This window comes from Chiloscyllium plagiosum, chromosome 4 (assembly GCF_004010195.1).
Source record: "Chiloscyllium plagiosum isolate BGI_BamShark_2017 chromosome 4, ASM401019v2, whole genome shotgun sequence".
Taxonomy (NCBI): Eukaryota; Metazoa; Chordata; class Chondrichthyes; order Orectolobiformes; family Hemiscylliidae; genus Chiloscyllium; species Chiloscyllium plagiosum.
In genome coordinates this window covers 105,499,835-105,522,216 of record NC_057713.1, presented here as the reverse complement: position 1 = coordinate 105,522,216, position 22,382 = coordinate 105,499,835, and the positions used below count along the sequence as shown (strand labels likewise).

At 39.2% G+C, this 22,382-nt stretch overlaps 1 protein-coding gene across 1 annotated transcript in view; it reads left to right on the top strand.

Annotated features, from left to right (window-relative positions):
* The window catches only part of LOC122549511 (golgin subfamily A member 4-like), a 188,897-nt gene extending 167,582 nt beyond the window's left edge, over window positions 1–21,315 (top strand). Inside the window, 3 exon segments of the mRNA XM_043689370.1 lie at window positions 5,228–5,314; window positions 11,254–11,317; window positions 20,779–21,315. Coding sequence (XP_043545305.1) covers window positions 5,228–5,314; window positions 11,254–11,283 — 117 coding nt within the window. The 3' untranslated portion in view covers window positions 11,284–11,317; window positions 20,779–21,315.
* Window positions 21,316–22,382: the final 1,067 nt, after the last annotated feature.

Here is a 22,382-nt window from a genome sequence, read left to right as displayed (position 1 = left end):
ATACAATATCCAGAGTTCCGTTAGCAGCACTATTGTCTCCATACCAGAAAGTTGAGGTTTACTTTACTCCTGAATAAAATATCTAGGCTGTCGATTTCAGTGGAATACTGAGGGGGTACTGCATTGTTGATGGTACCTTCTTTCATATTAAATTTTAAAAGTCTCGTCTGTCTTTGGGGATGTAAAAAATTTAATTGCACCATTAGAAGACAGCTAGAGGAGTATCCTGTCAAATATTAACCCTCCATTATCTCATAATTGCTTGTGAAATCCTCCTGGGCACACCTCTATTTCTATGTTTACCTTTATTACATCTGTGCTTCAGAAGTAAGTCATAGGCTTTTTTTTTGCATATCCTGGGTTTGTAAAAGGTGCTCAATAAATACAGGTCTTCATTTTGAAGGGTGACTGTATTGGTAAAATCCTTGTTGCACTGTCCCACAGGTGGTTGAGTGATTTAGGATAGACAACCATATTTTAACTGTCATGATTTGGAGATGCCGGTGTTGGACTGGGGTGATCACACTGCAAATTTTTGCTATACATTCTATGTTATGATCGAGCCCTCCACAATCACCTGATGAAGGAGCGTCGCTCCGAAAGCTAGTGTGCTTCCAATTAAACCTGTTGGACTATAACCTGGTGTTGTGTGATTTTTAATATTTTAACTGCGTATTGTCTGTTGTGGAGCTATCTTGGCATTTGGAAAAGCTCCACAATGCAACAAAATGTCACCCCACACCACCACCTCTTAGTTATGTCACAATGGGGAGTATCACAATTTATGTGTAGTGAATATCGAATGGCCATTCTATCTTTTCAAGCATCTTCTACCATTCAGTAAGTATTTTATACGTCACCCTTTAAAGCCTAATCTATCTCTTGATTCCTTTCGTATCAAAATCTGTTGATCTTGATCTTGAATAGATGCGATGATTGATCATCCACAGCTCAACAGACTAGAAAATACAAAGATTTCTTTCCTATCTAAGGGAGCAAAAAAAAAGAAGTAGGCCATTCAGATCATCTGGTCAATTCAATGTTTCAGCCATTCATTATGATCATGATTGGTTATCCAACTCTACCCTTTCCCCACCCCAATACCCTTTGATTGCTTTATCCCAACCCTCTCAAGTCCCTTGACTTTTTTTCTTCATGAAGCTACCATTCATTCTTCTGAACTGGGGAAAACAGGTCTAATCTGCTCCACTTCTCATAGGACAATCCTTTTGTCCCAAGGAACTAATCCAACATGAATGAACAGCCTCCAAGCACACGTTCTTGATACAATTCAAGGTGAACTTAGAATTGAGCTGGCTCCATCTTTCTTGTTTTCCTGCTAAAAGTAATTTTCATTTTGTTTGTTTTACTTTTGTGCTGAATAAAAACTGCAAATCAATAAGGTACAATTTCATCATAGGCCAGTGAAAGGGAACAATGGAGGAAAATGATGGGAAAGTGTTTTCTTTGTTTGCCCCAGCAACAGTTGCTATGGAGGATAGCCCAGTCTGACACATTTGATGGGGGAAGAGGGCTTGAGTTAAACATCTGCCAAGAGAACTATACCATCTGATTTGGAGGTCACGTTTCTCTTACCAAACCTAAAATGAATGCTTCTCGTAAGTAGACATGTTACTGCTTCAGATAACATTGATGTGAAAAATGGGAACAGTGTAGTGACGGGCTTATTAGGAATAGCAAAACTGCAGAGAGGAGTAGAGAGAGGGTGGACTATTCAGAAGAATATAAAATATTGCAGTCATTCTCTTTTGTTATAACCTTCTTTGAGTCATGTGCATCACTACATTGCTGCACTGACATCACAGTGGTCTCTAATCTTCAGATATTTATCTTACAGAGAGGGGGTGCTGGGGATCATGAAGATATTGTTTTGATTGTTTTTTAGATGTATTGATTTTTCAATGGATTCTTGTTCACTCTCCATGGAGAACAACAATGTGGACTGGGGATAATTTGGGGGAGGCATGAAGGATGCCTAACATTCGTTCATGAAGGAGTGTTACTGGGGACAGGGTACTGAGTTTGATGATCAGCTATGATCATATTGATGATGGAGTGAGTTTAAAAAGGGCTGAATGGCCTACTTCAGCTCCTATATTCATTGTCAATGTTTATCCCGTCTGGATTTACATGTGACTGCAGTACCATGAACATTTTGGACATACTTGAAAAGAATTGGCTGATATTCCCCAGCCAGTAGTACCAAGTGGATGATGCCTCTCTGATCTCCAGTATCCCTGATGCCAGTCTTCAGCCAAGTTAATTAACTCCATGTTATGCAACCAAATAAAACCTGGGCACACGTGATACAACAGGGCGGCACAGTGGCTCAGTGGTTAGCACTGCTGCCTCACAGCACCAGGGTCCTGGGTTCAATTCCTGCCTGTCTGTGTAGAGTTTGCACATTCTCCCTGTTCTGCGTGGGTTTCCTCTCACAATTGAAAGATGTGCAGGTCAGGTGAATTGACCATGCTAAATTACCCAGTGTTAGGTGTGTTAGTCAGATGGAAATATAGGGTAGTGGAATGGGTTTGTGTGGGTTTCTCTTCGGAGGGGCGGTGTGGACTTGTTGGGCTGAAGGGCCTGTTTCCACACTGTAGAGAATCTAATCTATTAATTTCTTGTTTATGTGCGTTGCCAGTCATTGTGGTGCTGCATAGTAGCAATGTGAAATGGCTCATTTTGCCAATTACTCAAATGTTTCAAGACACAATATGCTTTCAAGGCAATTTCAGATAGACCAGATGCTTTCCAGGGCCAAAGTTAAAGCACTCAAACCTGTTCATGACCTTGCATGATACATAGTCAACAATGGTCTGACGAGGGTAGCCATTATCATGTAGGAATTGTTTGGAGTGAATTTTTTGGCCAGCTTGCATGGTTCTTTGCAAGGTTGCTCAATAAGACCAGAGATGTGTGGTACCATAGAAATTCCAAAGGATATAGCATTTTGAATAAAGGAATCAGTTAGAACAGCTCAATTTTAAATGTGAATTTGAAAGAAGGATTTAGCCTGTTGATGCGTTTAAGAAAGTTATTTAACGTTGCTGCAGTTTCAAATATATCTTACACATCATCAATGTTTGGAAATATACATGGTGTCATTCCATCGAATATTGTTTTTTTAAAAAAGTGGTAATTTCCCCCTCTGGTAGCTGCAGCCAAAATTTCTACCATGTTTTGCTGCATAAAATAGTTATTTTTCTCCAGTTTAAGCTATTCCTCATGATTGTAACACTTGGAATAAATTTATTTCCTAAAATGTATTAAAGCATTTTTTATTCATATATTCATAGGATGCGACTGTCAGGCCACTATTTATTGCTCACCCCTGATTACTGAGGGCAGTTAAGAGTCAACCACATTGCTGTTGGTTTGGAGTCAAAGCTAGGTGGGAGAGTGAACTGTGAGGAGGATGCAGAGGTGTTTCACTGTGATTTAGCCAAGTTTAATGAGTGGGCAAAAGCATGGCAGATTAAATATAATGTGGGTAAGTGTGAGGTTATCCACTTTGGCAGCAAAAGCAAGAAGGAAGATTATTATCTCAATGGCAACAGATTAGGAAAAGGGAGGTGCATTGAAACCTGGGTGTTCTTGTACATTTGCCATTGAAAGTAAGCATGCAAGTGCAGTTTGTGGTGCAGAAAGCCTTCATACCAAGAGGATCTGAGTGCAGGAGCAGGGATGTCTAGTTGCAGTTGTCTTGGTGAGACCATACCTGGAGTATTGAGTACAGCTTTGTCGTCTTATCTGAGGAAAGATGTTCTGGCTATGGAAAGACTGCAATGATGGTTTACCAGACTGATTCCTAGGATGGCAAGACTGAGAAACTGGGTCAGTTAGGACTATATTCACTGCTTTATAGAAAAATGAGGAGAGATCTCATATACATCTATTAACTTCTAATAGAAACATAGGGTAAATGCAGGAAGGATGTTCCCAATGACCAGGGAGTCCAGAACTAGGCGTCATAGTCTACAGATACAAGATAGGCTGTTTAGGATTGAAATAGGGTAATTCTTCACACAGAGTGGTGAACTTGTGAAAATGACGACCACAAAAAGTGTTTGAGGCCAAAACATTGAATGTTTTCAAGAATCACTTCAATATAGTTTGTGGGGCCAAAGGGAATTAAAGGTGAAAGCGAAAATAGGATATTGAGTTGAATAATCAAACATGATCATATTAAGTTGCAGAAAGACTTGAAGAGCAAAATGGCCTATTCCTATTCCTAATTTCTAAGTTTCCGTGTCACATATAGGCCAGGCTAGGTAACAGATTTCCTTTTTTGAAAGACATTAGTGATCCAGATGGGTTCTTATAATAATTGACAATAGACAGATGTATGAATAGGCAGGGAATAGACAGATATAGACCACATGGAGCCAGATTAAAAAAGCATCTTCCGTTGGCACAATCTTGGTGGGCCGAAGGCCTGTTCTTGTGCTGTACTGTTCTTTGTTATGTGGTTACTATTAACTATTCCAGAATTATTTTTTAAATTGGATTCTAGCTTCACAACCTGCCAAGGTGGGATTCAAACAGATGCACCCAGAGCTTTAGCCTGGGTTTTTGCATTACTAGACGTTGCCACTGTGCTACCACCTCAACTTAAAAACAATCTTTTAAAGCAGTTATAGAGTCATAGAGATATACAGCATGGAAACAGACTCTTTGGTCCAACCCGTCCACGCCGACCAGATATCCCAACCCAATCTAGTCCCACCTGCCAGCACCCGACCCATATCCCTCCAAACCCTTCCTCTTCATATACCCATCCAAATGCCTCTTGATTGTGGACTGGTTCTCAGTTTAATTTGAAAGGTTTCTTACCTTCAGTGTGATTTATTTTATCAAATAAATGTTGTTAAAATGTTGCACACTTCATGCTCTTATTTGGCAGTTGCCATTTGGACATGCATCCTTTTGACATGATGAATATAATTAGTGTTGTAATTCAATGTCATGATAAGCAATCACAATTGAAATTGTGGTGGTTAATAGCAGCGATCTAGTAGAAGCTAGATTATTTTCAGCCAAATTATATCAAGAAAATATTGACTGTTCTGTTGAGCTTTTTATGTTAGAGATAGGTAACTCTCTTGCAATCCACAAATCAATTAAATGTTAGGTTGACACAGCTCATTTCCAGATTATCCTTTTGGAGAGAACTTTTTTTTTCATTTCTAATGCCTTTTCATTTCAGACTTTGGCAAAAGTTATAACCACTGTACTAAAGTTCCCAGCAGAGCAGACACAGAAAATATTAGAACGAGAAGAGTCTCGATCTACAGTAAGTCCACATTCAGTCTTTTCTCAATCTTCTCAGCTAACTTTGCAAGTGATAATGAACTGGGTTTTCAGTGTTACTGTCAAATTTCATGTTTGTGACAAAACCTTCAAGGCTTTTATCTCTTAGATTTTTAGTCTGAACTATATCTACCACTGAAATGCTATTAAACTGTTTTTCCTTCAGGTAAAATGGATACTGTGTAAAGAAATGATCACCGTGACAAAATCAAATCATGTGACTTTAATTTGTTGCATAAGTCCTTTGCATACAAATCAGAACACTCATTGTGCATTACTTATATTTCATGCATTCTAGTCTGTTGCCTAAAATTATAAGTCTGTTTTCCTTATCCTGACCCAGTCACACAATGGCAAGTATATGCAACAGCAGTTTTAAAAATATCAAACCAAATACCAGAGTTTCATTTATTAATTTAATCTAAAGAGTAATTCATAGAATGAGCAAGAATTTCTAAATGTTATGTTGTGTTTGAAACGTGCCTTGGAGTGTCTTGAAGATGGTGATGGCTTGCTCTGTAGAAATACAAATTTGTTTTTTTTCTGGTATCAGAATTGCAAATTATTGTAGTGTTCCTGTTTAGTCCAATCCTTTTCTGAATTTGTGGAAGTCATCATTCTGACAGAGTGTGCAAGTTTTATAAAAAGAGTCAATTTTAACAAGTGAAAACCACTTAGAAATGAAAAAAATATTGCAGTTGCCATTAGGTTAGTCTTTTGGTATCAGTAATGCTTCAAAATTATTTTCTGAGTACAACATAATGAGCATTTTAGGATGTTTTGTGTTTTAGCATTCTTTAGGACTCGAGCCCATTTGAGTTTCTGTTGATTGTTGGGTCCGAGGTTACTGATGTGTTGTAGAAATAAATGGTTACATCACATGAACTGCTGAAATATGGTAAATAAGCTAGACTATATGTCTTATGTCCAGTGACTAAGCTGAAATTGATGTTTTAACTAGAGGGCATAGGTTGAGGGTGAGAGGGGAAAGATATAAAAGAGACTTAAGGGGCAACTTTTTCCACACAGGCTGGTGTGTGTATGGAATGAGCTGCCAGAGGAAGTGGTGGAGGCTGGTACAATTGCAACATTTAAAAGGCATTTGGATGGGTAAATGAATAGGAAGGATTTGGAGGGATAGGCTCCGCGTGCTGGCAGGTGGGACTAGATTGGGTTGGGATATCTGGTCGGCATGGACGGGTTGAACTGAAGGGTCTGTTTCCATGCTGTACATCTCTATGACTATGTCCTTAACAATTAATCATACTCGCCCGTTGAACTTTTGTGACTTTCCTATAAAGTGTTTTTTTTCTCCTGGATCTAAGCTGCAAATTAGTGATAATATTATACACTTGTGAGAGCTCAAAGGAATTAATCAGAAGTTGGTCTCGGGGTATGTCATTGCACCTTGTTGTCTTAAAGGAGCACAGCTTAGCTTAGCAGTAGAAAAATAAAATGCATTAATATGAATTATGCTGTTATTAAACACAAATTTCATTAGATTTGCATTCTTATTCATGATATACAACACTGTGAAAAATGTACTTGTGGAACTAAGTAATGCTTATGTTTTATGATGGTATTTGTTTGATAAAAGGTAAAGCTGTTAATAAATAATATGAATTTGGTTTCCAATCCCAAGTCAGTGCCTATGAATTTTCAAAATGTCTTCAAACAGTTACCCATCATTGGTAAATGAAAGACATCAGAGAATGTTGAGTCAGTGGATAAGTGATAGAATGAAACCACTAGCTAGTTGAAAGCCAAAAAAACAGGATTGGAAACAAAATACATTTACAGCTCATTTTGAGAGTTGTCTACACTAAGATTGCAGTAAATTACAGAAATATGTGCATAAACTTGGAGAATGGGCAAATAATTCATTTTAAATCTGAAATAGATAAATTTTTGTTAAGCAAAGATGTAAAGGGACATGGGCAGATATGAGGGCCAGGCCACAGGTCAGCCATGATCTCGTTGAACGGTGGAATGATCTTGAGAAGTGAATGGCCTACTCCCGTTCATATCTGTGCAAATCTGGTAAATGTGTTTGATATCTGGAACAGCATCCCATGCATTTCTGAAATTCAGGAATAAAGCCTTTTTGTTTATGGTAATATGTTGCAGCATAGACTACAGGGATTGGTGGATTGTGACAAGTTTGCTGTGAAAGTTAGCCAAAAATTGGAAGTAGAGCAACAGAAAGAAATGTGGGAAGAAAATGGGACAATCTAAGTTAGTTCAGGACAAATATAATGTTCTTTGGCATCTTTGTCGTTTTCTCTGTCACTTATCTTCCTCATTATTCTTCTTTCCCTCCGCCTTATAAAACCTAAGATGTTTATCCTATCCTTCAATTCCAAATTGGAGTCACATTCAATATGAATCATTAATTTTTCCCCTCTCCTCAGACAGTACTAAATTTGTCAAATACATCCAACATTTCCTTTAATTTATTTATGTAGAAACTGCATTATTTTGCTTTTGTTTTGTTTTTACATTAGTTTTGGATTGCTTTAGCTAAGAGCTGGCATTGATGTGGAGCACCATGTGACTACTACTGTGCTTTCAACATTTTAGTTTTGATTTACAGCAGCAGTGCATTAAATTTCCATTTATCCTAATGATCCATAGCATAGTTATTAACTATTTCCCCTTGTTTCTCCCAATTCCACCAGAGACAGTGATTTCAATTTATTTATTTTATCAACATAAACTGAAACAAGTTACAGAAATGCGTGAATAAACTTGGAGAGTGGGCAAATGATTGACAAATTAAGTAAGATGGGACAATATGTTTTCATTGGAAGAATAGGGAAGTTGCTTATTTTGGACACCTGAATCACTGAAAATGGACTATTTACTCTCTCACTCCTTATTCGTTGTGAACACATTTCTCTAATCAATTCTTATTCTTTACTACTTAAATAATGCAGCATCAATTTTCAAGCCTTTCTTTATATTTGTATTTCCCCATTCCTTGTAGACCTTTGTCATTCTGTGTTGTACCCTATGTTGCCTCAATATCCTTCTGATAACTTGAAGGTGATATAGATTCATTACTGCATCTTAATTTTTATGCAGTGTACTTGTTATAAAACATAATTTTCCATTCCCTGTTCCACTTTGGTGCTTTTAATGTCTTATGATTCTGAACCCACCAAATCCTTCTACTTAAAAGTACCCATTACTATCAAATTATTACATTCATATATCTATACTGCGGTTATTCTTATAGCCAGCTTGTTTGTTTTATAATTATATTTTATGTGGATATTTTAATACATTTTTACATTTATGCTTGATTTGCACTTATGATCATTCATAATGAAGGCCTGGAGTCATTGTATAGATATGAAACCTTTTTGGAAAAAATTGATTTGTTTCTACTGTACACACAAGCTGTTTATTTGAATAGCATGACTAAAATTTCAAACATGAAATATTTGAGTAATTTAACTCTTTTCATTATCTGTTATTATTTGGATAATTGCTGGTAGATTTAAATCAAATTTTAATGCTGCAGTCAAATATCTGATGGCTTCTAAATGCTCCCTGGTTTGAATATTGGTCTGGAGTATTCAACAAGTTCTCTCCTGCAGTAGATAACCCATAACGTAGTCAACTCTTGCTCTTGCACAGCCCACCACTAGGGATTGGAAACAAGTCAACAAAAGAAACCAAGAAGCCAAAATTGGTGGGTTACACCTATCTATCTCAACCTTTCTTGATGCACAGTGAGCAGTATATCAGATTAAGAGCAGAAGCAACTTCTTATAATAAGACTTGCTCTTGATTGAAATAGGGTTGATAAGATGACATTCTTGTGCATCATTACCAATTTTCTGTAATTAATTTTTAGTTTGAGCGTTTGGCTATAAATCAAAATAAGAGGTTTGACTAAAGCTTTATCACTCCAGTTATAATGCAGATTTAGTTAAAATGTCATTTAGATTAGAGACCCTACAACATGGAAACAGGCCCTTCAGCCCAACAAGTCCACACCGACCCTCCGAAGAGCAACCCACCCAAACCCATTCCCCCACCTTATGTTTACCCCTGACTAATGCACCTAACACTATGGCCAATTTAGCATGGCCAATTCACCTGGCCTGCACATCTTTGGAAACCGGAGCACCCAGAGGAAACTCAAGCAGCCACGGGGAGCATGTACCGACTCCACACAGTCAGTCGCCCGAGGCAGGAATCGAACCCGGGTCCCTGGCACTGTGAGGCAGTAGTGCAAACCACTGAGCTACCATGCTGTCATGCTGGAAACTTCAGTAAATTTACAACTTAGTTTGTCTGTTCATTCCTTGGAATATAACTAGTTAAACATCCATGTGTCCAAATAGATTAAACAGAGCTGATGCAGTCTAAACAATTATTCAGTGACAGAATTTCTCGGAAAAGGTACAATGGAGTATAGTGCTATATTGTATTAAGAGAGAAGTTGACCAGCCGTTTTGGAAATGTTTGAATTCATAAGCACTTAATTTCCTTTCAATGATGGCTAGAAGATAACCTGACAATTTGCAGTTATTATGGGCGAAAAAAATTAAAAGGTAACATCAGTGTTATTTATAGCACCCATGTCACTGTTTAATTGTTTAAAAAAAAGTATGCTTTACACTTAGTTGAGAATTTCAAAGTTTAGAAGAACTCTTTAATATGCAAGATTATTTTCTATAAGCATTGTCTTTCCAGAGATGACTGGTCATCTTGAAAGCAGCATTAATCAATATTGTTAAGGCTATCATGAACTAAGTTAGTGGGAACATCTCATTCAGCAGTGATCTTTGACCCGACCCCACCAATACCCTTGCTGTAGAGAGACATTGAGGTCTAATGGTGAAATTTTCAGGAACTAGGGAGGAAGTTATAAAGTAGGACCTCAAAGGCAAAGGCACAGTGCTATGCACTAGTAAAAGGTAGGAAAATGGGGATATTAATGTGTTTGAGTTGAGTTGAGAATGAGTTGAGAAAAGATCTAGCCAGGGTAAAATGAATCCAGAGACTGTGATTGTTAAGCAAGGTATGCTTCAAGTACAGGCTAGATACAATTGAACAAAGGTGACAAGAAAGAGAACCAAAATCAGAGCTCTTTGAGTTGATAGATAGAAATGATGAAGCAAAAATAGCAGGTGTATGGTACATACCAGATGAATTATTCAAGTGCAACTATGTCAAATACGATAGGTTCAGAAAGGAGTTCAAGAGAACAAGGACTGCAGAAAGGGAATATGAGACAAGAATGTATCAACTTAAGTGAGAGTCCAAAATCTTCTGATATGTAAATAATAAGCAGGTATTACTACTATAAAGTGGACCCTTGTTGGGATAAAGGAGGTTACATTTGCTTGGAGCCACAAATTTGACACATTCACATGATTTTTAATATTTAATGTACTAATTGTAATGTTTTAAACGAGCTTAATGATAACAGAATAAAACAAAGAACTGCGGATGCTTAAGGTCTGAAACATGGACAACTGAAATTTTCTGGAAAAACCCAGCAGGGCTAGAAGTATCTGTGGAGAGAAATCAGAGTAAACGTTTCAAGTTCAATGAGTTTGTCTTGACGAACAGTCACCAGACTCGAAACATTAACTCTGTTTTCTCTCAACAGAAACTCTTGTTTCTCCAGCAGTTTCTATTTTTGTGTGTCAATGCTAATGGATCATATTTCTAAAAGTCTGTTGGCCTTTCCATGGAGCTCACTGTTGGTCCAATATTGAAGCATTCTTTTGATTTCTTTCCCCATCATTAGTAGTGATTTCCTCCAATCAGATGCTAATTTAACTATCCTTACAACTGTTTGGACAATTCATCTTGTAGTTAACTCTATTGCATGCATTTTCCATGGCACTGGGTGTGTTGCTTGCTTATCTAACAAAAGCTCATTTATCCCTGGCTCTGTAGTATTCCTCATCTCGTACTGGTATTTTCTGAGGCTTGGTTGGTGATGCAGTCACTTAATACATGGGTGAGTTATACCTTTCATTTGTCTGTTTTTGTCGGCTTTTTGTAACAACATAAACCTAGCCTACTAACAAAATTATATAAATATTTCATTGTTCATCTAACTCAGCATTGTAATTGATTAAGTGTGTTGAACTATTGACATTTTTCTTTGATAGTTTTCATGTCGTTTAGTCTACTCTTGATTGTACTATAATTGTAATTTTCTGAAGGAAATGACCACAGTGAAATCTCTAGGAACAAAATGTGTATTTCAACCTTTATTTTCTAATTAAAAGACCGAATAACAACAAAAGACATTGATGTATTTTTGGGTACAAAACTGTAAAGTTACAAGTTAATTTCACATTTTAAAAGGTTAGCTGGCATCACATTAATATTACAGTTTATAAAAATATACTAATATTTTGTTCACCTGTTGGCCTGAACAGATCGCAGAATGAATTCCTTCACATAATAGCATAAATCTCACCATACATTTATTTGTTTTTGGTTTAAAATCCTTTTGGCTATGTACTGCTTCATGGTCAATAACTTAAGGCAGATGGGCTACCATAAACCATTAAGCTCCTGGGTGAGAGGGTTGAATTGATCCCACTCTCTATTCATCTATTTCTTGATTAGTCGCAGCAAACGCCTAATTTACAAAGTATCCTGTGTTCCACAAGTGAATACAAAAAATTGATAAGAATCAAGTTTTGGGTAGTCGGTTTGTACATGAAGTTAATAAGGTTTCAGGGGACTCGGCAAAATAGCGGCAATTCTGTAGCACTGCTGTAGATAGCTCTGCCTAATAGCCAAGGCATACTAGTGTTTTTTTGCCATCCCTCGCCAACTTATGTGGTTGAATTATTAGTTTAGAACCTTACAGAACACATATTTGTTAATATTTGGAAGTGGGAAGGATGCCCAACAGAAAAGGAGTGAACAAATAGCAGCAGGGAGGACAGTCCCCTGCAGCACTAGGCATACCAAAGACGACAGCACCAGCAGCCTCTCCTGAACCCCCCGGGGACCTGACAGACTCTCAGAAATTGGCTGCGGCAATGCAGAGACTTACCTTGAAAGTTGTGGCTGCGATTGAGGAAATCCGTGGGGAGATTCGTGCCCAGGTCCAACCTATCGCATCATGCTGCAGAAGTATGAGCAGGAGATCCAGAGGCTGGAGAAGGTGGAGGGTCGAACTAAGGCCTCGGAAGCTGCAATGGAGTCCTCATCCAGTTGGATCCAGGTGCTGGAGCAAGATGTGTGGGCCTTGCAAGACCATATCGACGACCTCGAAAATAGAGGTCGGAGGATATATCTCCGAATTGTCGGACTCCCGGAAGGTGAGCAGCCAGTCAGCTTCTTTGAAAGCTGGCTGCCAAAGTTTTTGAGCCTTCTCATTGAGTCCAGCAGGCTGCAGATTGAAAGGGCTTATTGGGTTACAGTGCACAGGTCAGGCCCAGTGCAGCGCCCTCACTCGGTCCTAGTGCACTTCCACTCCTATAAGGACAAGCAAAAAGTCATAGAAACTTCCAGATCCCTGGGAAAAGATTCGCAGGCACTACTGTACAAGGGGTCAAAAATCATGTTTTTCCAGGAATTCTCTGCAGCTGTCATTTGAAACAGGAATTCCTTCGATGAAGTTAAAAAGAGACTGAGGAACCTGGGCATCCAGTACTCCATGAGATACTCCGCGGTGCTTTGTTTCAGCCACAAGGACTCAGTTTATACATTTGACTCAGCGGATAAGGCTAAACTATTTGTGGACACTATAAAATAGTCGGATTGGCCTGAAGAATATGATTAATGTTTGTTCTCTTTTCTGTCTTTCCCCATGTTTTCCCTTCCTTTTATTTATTCCTTCCTTTCTCCCTAATAATTTCCTTTTTGGAAAGGGGGGAAAAGACTTTGGAATAAGTTGTTCCTTTTTTTAATAACTGGATTTTATAATGGGTAATTTTGTGGATGTTCTTTGTTGTCTCTCCCCCTTTTTTTTGTTCTGCTTCTCTATCACAAGTAGGGGTGACATGAAGCCAGGGATGGGTGGACTGCTCATCCTGACTTTGTCTTTTTTGTGTTGTTTTAAGGATTGTCATCTTGTTTTATTTTCTGGCCTAAGGCTGGGGCACAGTCCGGGTTTGAAGGAGCTATGAAGGAGGGGATGAGTAGGGTGAATGCCCCCTATGGGCAGTGGGAAGAGTCTTCCATTCAAGGTTTTATAGTTGGTTTTCTTTGTAGTTTTTTGGTAGTAATAGTTATTTATAGTTATGATAGAGTAGTTTTTGTATATATAGTTTTTTGATTCTATGAGTCTTTATTTACTTATGCTCAGCACTTTGTAAGCAGGGTTCTCTCTCCGAGAGGTTCAAAGGAGTCTGAAAGGGGATATGGCTAAGTGTCTTATTAAATGGTGCATCTGGAACATTAAGGGAAGTCATTCACATGTTAAAGGGAAAAAGGTGCTTTCTAACCTTAAGAGGGAAAGGGTTGATATCGCTTTGTTGCAGGAAACCCGTCTTGATGATGGAGAACACCTGAAATTACAACGGGGGGGGGGGTTTATGACCGGGTATTCTTTTCATCCTTTACCACTAAAAGTAGGGGAGTGGCGGTACTTATTCAGAAAAATCTTCCATTCACATTATTAGAGCAGGTGAAAGATGAGCAGGGACGGTTCGTGATACTTAAAGCCCTGATACACGGAGAGGAATATGGCATTTTAAACGTCTACTGTCCTCCGGCGCATCCCCTCAAATTTTTGATTAGTCAGTTCTCTAAGCTGTGCGCTTTTGGAACACGGCACATTATTATAGGGGGGGATTTTAATTGTCTTTTGGATCCAACAGTGGACAGGATGCCTTGTGGGTCCCGAACTATTTTTTCGCAGGCCAAGCAGGTGGTTGACTTATGCAAGGAGTTGGGGCTGGTGGATATTTGGTGATGTCTTCACCCTACCGGCAGGGACTTCACGTTTATTTCAAACCCACAAAAATGTCAGATGAGGATTGACCTCTTTCTGGCTCCCTCGGCCCTTCTGGATCCAATTATGGGTTGTAAAATTGGGAATATAGCTATCTCTGATCATGCAGCAGTATATTTGGAGGTTAAGGCCAAGAGTGAGGGGCTAGGTTTGCGGCACTGGCATTTGGACCCTTTTCTCCTTAAGGATTCCAAACTTGTGGAATAGTTTTTGAAGGAATTCTTGACGATCAACTCAGGCATGGCTAGTAGTCCGTACATGCTGTGGGAGCCAGCTAAGGCCTTTGCTAGGGGATTAGCTATTTCCTATTCGGCTAGCCGGAAATGACAGGAAGAGGAACAGCAGCGTCTACTTGAGACGCGGTTGAAAGCCGCGGAGGCGGCACATTTTGCACAGCCTTCGGTGACTAAGCTACAGCGGATCACGGCTCTTCGTGCTGCCTTGAATTCAATAACTGTCACAAAACTCAAAGAAAGAACTTGCTTTTGCTAGACAAAGGCTGTTCGAATAGGGGAATAGGCCAGGGAAGTATTTAGCGTACCTGACTAGAAAAATGCGTGCTCCCCAATCCATTACTGCAATCAGAGACAGCGCCAGGGTCCTTACAATGCTAAAAAGATTAAAGAGGCTTTTCAGAGCTTTTACTCTGAATTGTATTGGTCTGAAGGTTGCGAAGACAGGAGGGCTAAAATGCAGACCTCTTTTAAGAACCTGGACCTCCCAGGGGTAACCTTGGAACAGGCCTCTCTCCTTAATGCCCCCTTGACAGTTCGGGAAATACAGGAGGCAGCTAGGCAACTTCAGAGTGGGAAAGCACATGGCCCTGATGGTCTTCCGGGTGAGTTTTATAAGGAGTTTATAGGGATTCTGTCAGGGCCGATGTTGGAGATGTACAATCACTCCTATATGCAGGAATGCCTACCACCATCTTTGAGAGAAGCTAATATTTCCTTAATTCTTAAGAAGGGGAAGGTTCCTGAGGATTTTGCCTCATACAGGCCCATCTCTCTATTAAATTCAGATTTCAAGATTCTGTCCAAGATCCTGGCACTGAGAGTGGAAAGGGTGTTGCCCCATATTATTAAAGAGGACCAGACAGGCTTTATAAGGGGCCGTAGGTCCTCTAATAATATTAGAAGGTTGCTGAATGTGGTCCAAGTTTGTCAGCAACGATTGATTCAGGGGTTAGTGATTTCCTTAGATGCAGAGAAAGCATTTGACCGGGTGGAATGGCCGTATTCTTTTTATGTCATAGAACAGTTTGGGTTGGGTGGAGTCTTTGTTAGGTGGGTAGAGATTTTATATCACACGCTCTGGCCGCGGTCATCACCAACAGAGTGAAGTCTGGGAATTTTACGATTGGTAGGGATAGTCGGCAAGGCTGCTCCCTCTCACCGTTGTTGTTTATGTTGGTGACAGAGCCGCTGGCAGAGGCCATTCGTCAGAACGTCCACATAACCGCTCCAGAAGTCCGATCGAGGGCACACAAGATTACACTGTATGCGGATGATGATCTTCTATTTTTATCGAACCCGATGACCTCCGTACCCCATTTGATACAATGTATCAATTCATTTGGGGCTGTTTTAGGATATAAGATTAACTTTGCAAAATCGGAGGCTATGCCTTTGGGGAACCTTAAGGAAGTGTCAGAAATTGAAGGTGGCTCTAAGTTCCCTTTTAAGTGGTCACGGGCAGGATTTTTATTACCCCCAAGTTTGATCTGTTGTTTCGGACTAACCTTCTCACTTGCTTGACAATATTAGGCGAGATCTTCAGAGGTGGGAGGCTCTTTCAATCTCATGGCTGCGCCGAATATCTCCCATTATGATGAATGTTCTTCCTTGTTTGCTTTATCCCATGCATATGCTCCCTGTAATGTTTCCCAGGTCAACACTGAGGAAGTTTATGGGGTGGTTTGGTTCCTTTGTCTGGCATTGTGGGCGGCCCCTCATCAAACTCACTAAATTGCAGTTGCCTCAAGGAGGGGGAGGAGTTGATTTCCTAGACATCAGGAGGTATCAGTTGAGTTCCCTGCTGTCCTTTGTCTGCGATTGGGTAGGTAACGACCCAAACTCAATATGGCTGGATATTGAGGCCTCCCAGGCAAAGTTCCCTCTTATTAAACTGTTGTTCATGGATAAGGTAAGGACAGTTATGGACCACTGCCAGAACCCTATTGTTATTAGTACAGTCGGGGCTTGGAGGGCAATGCATCAGAGTGAGGGTTGTTTATCCAAAATTTCACCACTTAACGTCTATAGTTGGCATGCCAGGGTTCTGACCAGGGATGATGGACTCGGTTCAAACTATGGGCAGCGAGAGGAGTTTCTAGTTTGGGAGACTTGTTTGAGGGGGAGGTTATGATGTCTTTTGAGCAACTGAGCTGCAAATACGGTTTGCCCAGCAGAGATCTTTTCCATTTTTTTCAGGTTAGGGATTTCATCCAGAAGAAGACTATGCTTCTCACTAAGCCCTATAAGCCCGATAAGCTACGCTCCACAAGCACCCTTTCGGTTAGTGCCCTCTATCGCCTGCTGGGTGCCAGGGCCTGGCAGGATATTAACTGGTTATGAGGTCTGGGAGCAAGAGCTAGGAGTGGAGATCTCTTCTGAAACATGGGAGAACATATGGGAGAATACTCGAAAGGTCTCAATCAGTTAAAAGTTCTGCACAGGGCTCATCTGGCACCAGACCGTCTGGCGAAGTTTCAAAAAGGGACATCTCCAGTGTGCCCCAAATATTAAATAAGTGTAGGTACTCTTACCCATTGCTTCTGGACTTGCCACAGGCTCCGTGTTTATTGGAGCGCTGTGATGGGAGAGATAGGGAGGGTATTGAGGACTGAGGTCAAAGTAGACCCGATATCTCTCGTCTTAGGTCTACCAAATTTACTATCTTTAGACTGGCATAGGAAGAAACTATTTAATATTATTGCATACTGTGCATTGAAGAATATTCTTTTGAATTGGGTGTCTGAGAACCCGCCGGGCTTGCTGGGATGGCAGAAATTAATTATGGAGCACATTCCCTTGGACTTTTTTACAAACCTGGTGCACCCCAACAGACCATTTTTATAAGACATGGCAGCCCTACTTGAGTTATTTGGAAACAGATTTGTCAGTTGTCTTAACTAGGGTGTTTGTTTAACCAGGCTGGTTAGATTTGTCAAGCCCTGGGCCCTGGAGGGGGTCCCCTGAGTTAATACGGGTATATATACAATGCTTCTGTTCCTCTGTTTGGGAGCTTTGCGCCGAGCATAGCTGTTCTGTATTTTTTGGGGGTTTTTTCTTTGGTGTTGCTTTGCACCGTGTCAGGGTTTGTTTTGTATTAGAGGGTAGGTTAATAGTTAGGAGACAGTAGTTATATTGTAATTTGTGTGTTTTTTCTTTTAAGTACACTGATATTTGTCATTGATTGTATTTTTCAATAATTTTATGTTTGTAAAGTGAAAAAAAATTTGCTAATAAATATATTTACCAAAAAAAAAGGTTTCAGGCCTGAATGATTTGCATCCAAAGATAATGAGCAAAATGAGTGGAAACTACTGACGCATTTTCTGGTCTTAGGTTCAAGGTGGGTCCAGAGGGGTGGCGAATTTCAAAGTCACACCCTTCAAAAAACATTCTCTTAGTAAGCCCAGTAACTGCAGCCCAGTGTTTGTGTACTTTCTTAATGAGGATAATGCTGTTGTTGCATTGTAAGTGGATGTCCAAAAGACATTGTTGAATTGCCATAACAGACTTGTAAGCAAAATTATAAGTAATAGGATAAAAGGGACAAGCACAACATGGAAATGAAATTTGCTGAGTGTCAGTAAATCAAGTAATGGGTAATATGTTTTGAGATTTGGAGAAGGTTTATATTGGAGCTGCTTGCTCTGCCTGATATATATTAATGACCTAGAACTTGGTGTATGGGGTGGAATTTCAAAATTTGCAGATCATATAGAACTTAAAAGCATTGTGAACTGTCAGAAGGCTAGTGAAGGGAAAATATATAGACAGTTGGTAGAGTTGATACATGTGTGGCAGATTAAAATTACTGCATACAAGTGTGAACTGATTCCCTTGCTTGGAAGAACACAAAGATGAGAAAAAAATAATAAAATTCTCCAGGTATAGAATACAGGAGTAGAGGGATGTGGATGTGAATCTATGTAAGTTATTGAAGTTGCAAGGACAGGCTGTGAGCATGGCTAATAAGGCATACTGTATCCAGGGTTTTTTTTTTTGAGAAGTTCTTTCAGGGAATGTGGATGTCACTGGCTAGGCCAGCATGTGTTACCAATCCAGCATTGCCCTGGTCTGATGAACTACCTTGAACCACTGCAATCCATGTTTGTGCATCCACAGTTCTGCTCAGAAAAGTTGTAAGATTTTAACCCAGTAACAGTGAGGCAGTAGTGATTGGAGTTCCAAGTCAGGGTGGTGTGAGACTTGGAGGCAGACTTGCATAGAGCACTTGTTTAGCCTCAGTTGGATTAGTGTCCTGTTCAGGACACCACACTTTGGAAGGGATAAAATGGCACCAGAAAAAGTGCAGAAAATATTTGTTGAAATGGATGAGGAACCATTTTTTTTTAGTTCATGGGATGTGGGAATTGTTGGAAGGATCAGTGTTTATTGCCTCTTCCTAATAGTCCTTGAGATGGTTATTGTCTTGAAGGTGCCTCTTGAACTGCTGCAGTCCTTAGAATGGAGGTACGCATACAGTGCTACTTGGAAGAGAGTTCCAGGAATTCGACTCACCAATAGTGAAGGAAAGTAATACGATTCTAAGTGAGGGTATTGTTTAATTTGGAGGGGAACTTGCAGGTGGTGGTGTTGTGCCTATGTACCTCCTGTCCTTGTCTCTAAGTGGTAGAGGTTACAGGTTTAGAAGATACTGACAAAGGAGATTTGGTGAGTTACTGCAGTCTATCGTACCACTTCCCCCGTGCGTTGGTGATGAAGGAATGAAATGTTAGGTTGGGTACTAACCAAGCGTGATGCATGGACCTAGAGGTGCAGTCGAAGCATTTAAGAAGGAATTGGATCTGGCAAGAGAATGTGCAGGGCTGGGGAGAAGGTAGAGGTGACACAAGATAAATTCTTTCTTTGAAAAATAAGTCAGGCTGAATTATGGTCTCCTTCTCTGCTCAGATCATTCGTTCTATGTGGTGGCCATTAGAATAATGTGAGAAAATGAAGATGAGAGACATGTCAGTGTATCGTTCAGCAATTCCTGGCTGCACTTACAGGAAAAAACACAAAAGTTTAGCATTCAAATACAGCAAGGGATTTAGAGAGGCACATGATATGTTGGCCTTTATTGCAGCGACGTTGGAAAGAGATACAGACATCCTACTATGATGATACAAGGCTTCAGTGAACATTTATTTTGAATATTATGCATAATTTTCAATTTCACATTCATGGTACAATACACTTGCATTGGAGATGGTACAGCAAAGATTTGCTAGTTTTTCCCCGGGATGGTAGGATTGTCCTATGATAAAACCACGTACTTTGAGCCTTTATTCTGTAGAGATTAAAAGAATGAGAGGTGGTCTCTTTGAAGTATTCAAGGTTTCGAAAAAGCTTGATACTAAGACACTGTTCCCCATAACCGGTGAATCTCATACACAGAGGCATAGTCTCAGGGCCAGGAGTTAATCATTAAGGACTGAAAAATTTCTTCAGCTAAAAGTGTTGGGAATTTTTAAAAATTCTTTCCTTCAAAGGGTTGTGGATGCTCTATTATTGAAAATATTTAAGCACAGACTTTTGGATCACAGGGAATTTGGGGATATGGGAGCAATTGGTAAGGAGTTGAACCCAGTATCAGCCATGATCATATTGAATGTTGAAGCAGTCTCAGCAAGCAATACTGTGTTCTCCTCTCTTTATTCTGTTCTTCTATTCAGTCATCTACAAGGCACAAGTCAGGATTATAATGGAATACTGCACAGATGCATGGGAACACTTACTAGTTTCCCTCGAAATCACATAGCATTCTGAATTGGAAATATTTCATAATTCCTTTATTGTTATTGGATCAAAATATTGGAAATGTTACATTACAGCACTATGGGTATCCATTGATCTCAGGGAGTTTCGCACTTCAAGAAAGAGCTCACCAAACTCATGTTCCTTCATTTTCATGCAGAATAAAATTGCACATTGTGGTTGCTCTGCAATGTGATTACAATTGATATTCACTGTGCATTTTTTTTGAGAGGGGCTTTTTGCCTCTCTGGGATTTGGCTGATCAGAATATTGTATTTTTCTATATGGGTTCGAAATGTCATTGAGCTACTTAGAATGAGTTTCTTTGTTGCAGAAGCATTGGTGATGCATTCATGGATTTATCACTGTCTTTTGTGGGCCATCAAAGTTTTAGTCATTTGAAACATGAACCATAATTTGAGTGCATTGCTAAGGAAGTGTATATTATGTTCTGAAAATATTATGGAAAAGATGTGGCTTTTACAAAATGATTTTTTTTTCCTTTTCTAGACTTGGTTACGCTAATTGGGAAACCTACAAGGGTGACACGGAGCTATTCCATGATCATGCTGCTGGGATGTTATTTATCTGTTTGCTTGTGCAGGGAAGGGAAATATGGTACTGTTTAAAAGATGATGTTTCTATGGCCTTTAACTGTGATTTGTATAAAGTCTAAAATTTGAGGAAGACTTGACATTATTCTGATGTTAACTCTAGCAGGTTCTTGTTAAATGGCACTAGGATAAATTGTGCAATAAATTTCTAATGGGATATAAGCCGTGAATGGGTGCTGTTAATGTTTGACTGGAATGCTTCTTTCTGTACAGCTTGATTTTTTTTTTTGCTAGGTAATATACTTGGAGCTTCAGCCTATAAAGATACTGAATCGCAGTACCTAGTTTGTTTACTACAGCTTTTGTACTTGTATTTTGGAGAGATACACTACTGTAAATTGTAAATACATGATTCATATCTATGCTAAGCAAAAAGATAAATTGTAACATTCACTTGGAGAAGTGAAATAAAGTTTTATTTAATGTACAAAAATGCCTTTTTTGGTTATTCTGACCACGTGTTTGCATGTTCCCCTCAGTCATTCACCATCCTGACTTGGAATATATATCGCCGTTTCTTCACTGTCACTGGATCAAAATCCTGTAATTCCCTCCCTAATGGCATTGTGGGCCAACCTGCAGTTGGTGGACTGCAACAGTTCATGAAGGCAGCTACCACTACCTTCTCAAGAGCAAATATGGATGGCAATAAATGCTGGCCAGCCAAGCAATCTCCACATCCCACAAAATAATAGAATTTTAAAAATCTGAATTCTTTTCGAAGATCAGTTTGTATGCTATTTGTCAACCATTTTCATGCTCTTCCATTACTTTGTCACTGCTCTACTATATTTTAATGACAGTATTTCAGTTTAATCACAGTATTATTTGTAATCCTGCAGTTAAAATATTTTTAAACTGAAGACCATCAAAGAATTGCTAGTAATTTCTATTTATATATGTTAAATTAACAGAACAGTTGATTGTGAATTATGTATGTTTCATTCAATTAATTTCAGCTATTATTTCACTCTATTAATTAATTACTTTTCTGATGAAATTAAAAAGAGGCCAAACAATAGATTTGTGATCAATGCCAGCCTTTTAGTTTGATTTCATTTTGCCACTGTAATTAGGCTAAAATTGTGATGGAATTTCCATTGCCACAATAACAACATGATGTTTGTATTGCATCTTAAACCTAGTTCTTTGATTGCTTCACATAAAAGAGAGTGGATTCTAAAGCTTAGAACTCTCGGAACTGAGGGTATATCCACCAAAATGAGAGAGATAAGCAAATTTTCTGCAGTACAACACCAAAGTTATAATTGCTTTGCAGTACCAGCTTCAAGAAAATATTGTAATGAACTTGATTATGGGCTTAAATGGGCAGTGACACTTTTACAGTGACACTTCCAAGTATGAATATTAATGAATGTAATATTTCTTGGTCATGTGATGTAGCTTTTTAAATAATCAACTAGTTGATGTGCTGTAACATTGTACACTGGAGGGTCAATAGTAAAGTGTAGTTAAATGCAGTCAGGTTAGAGACTGGGC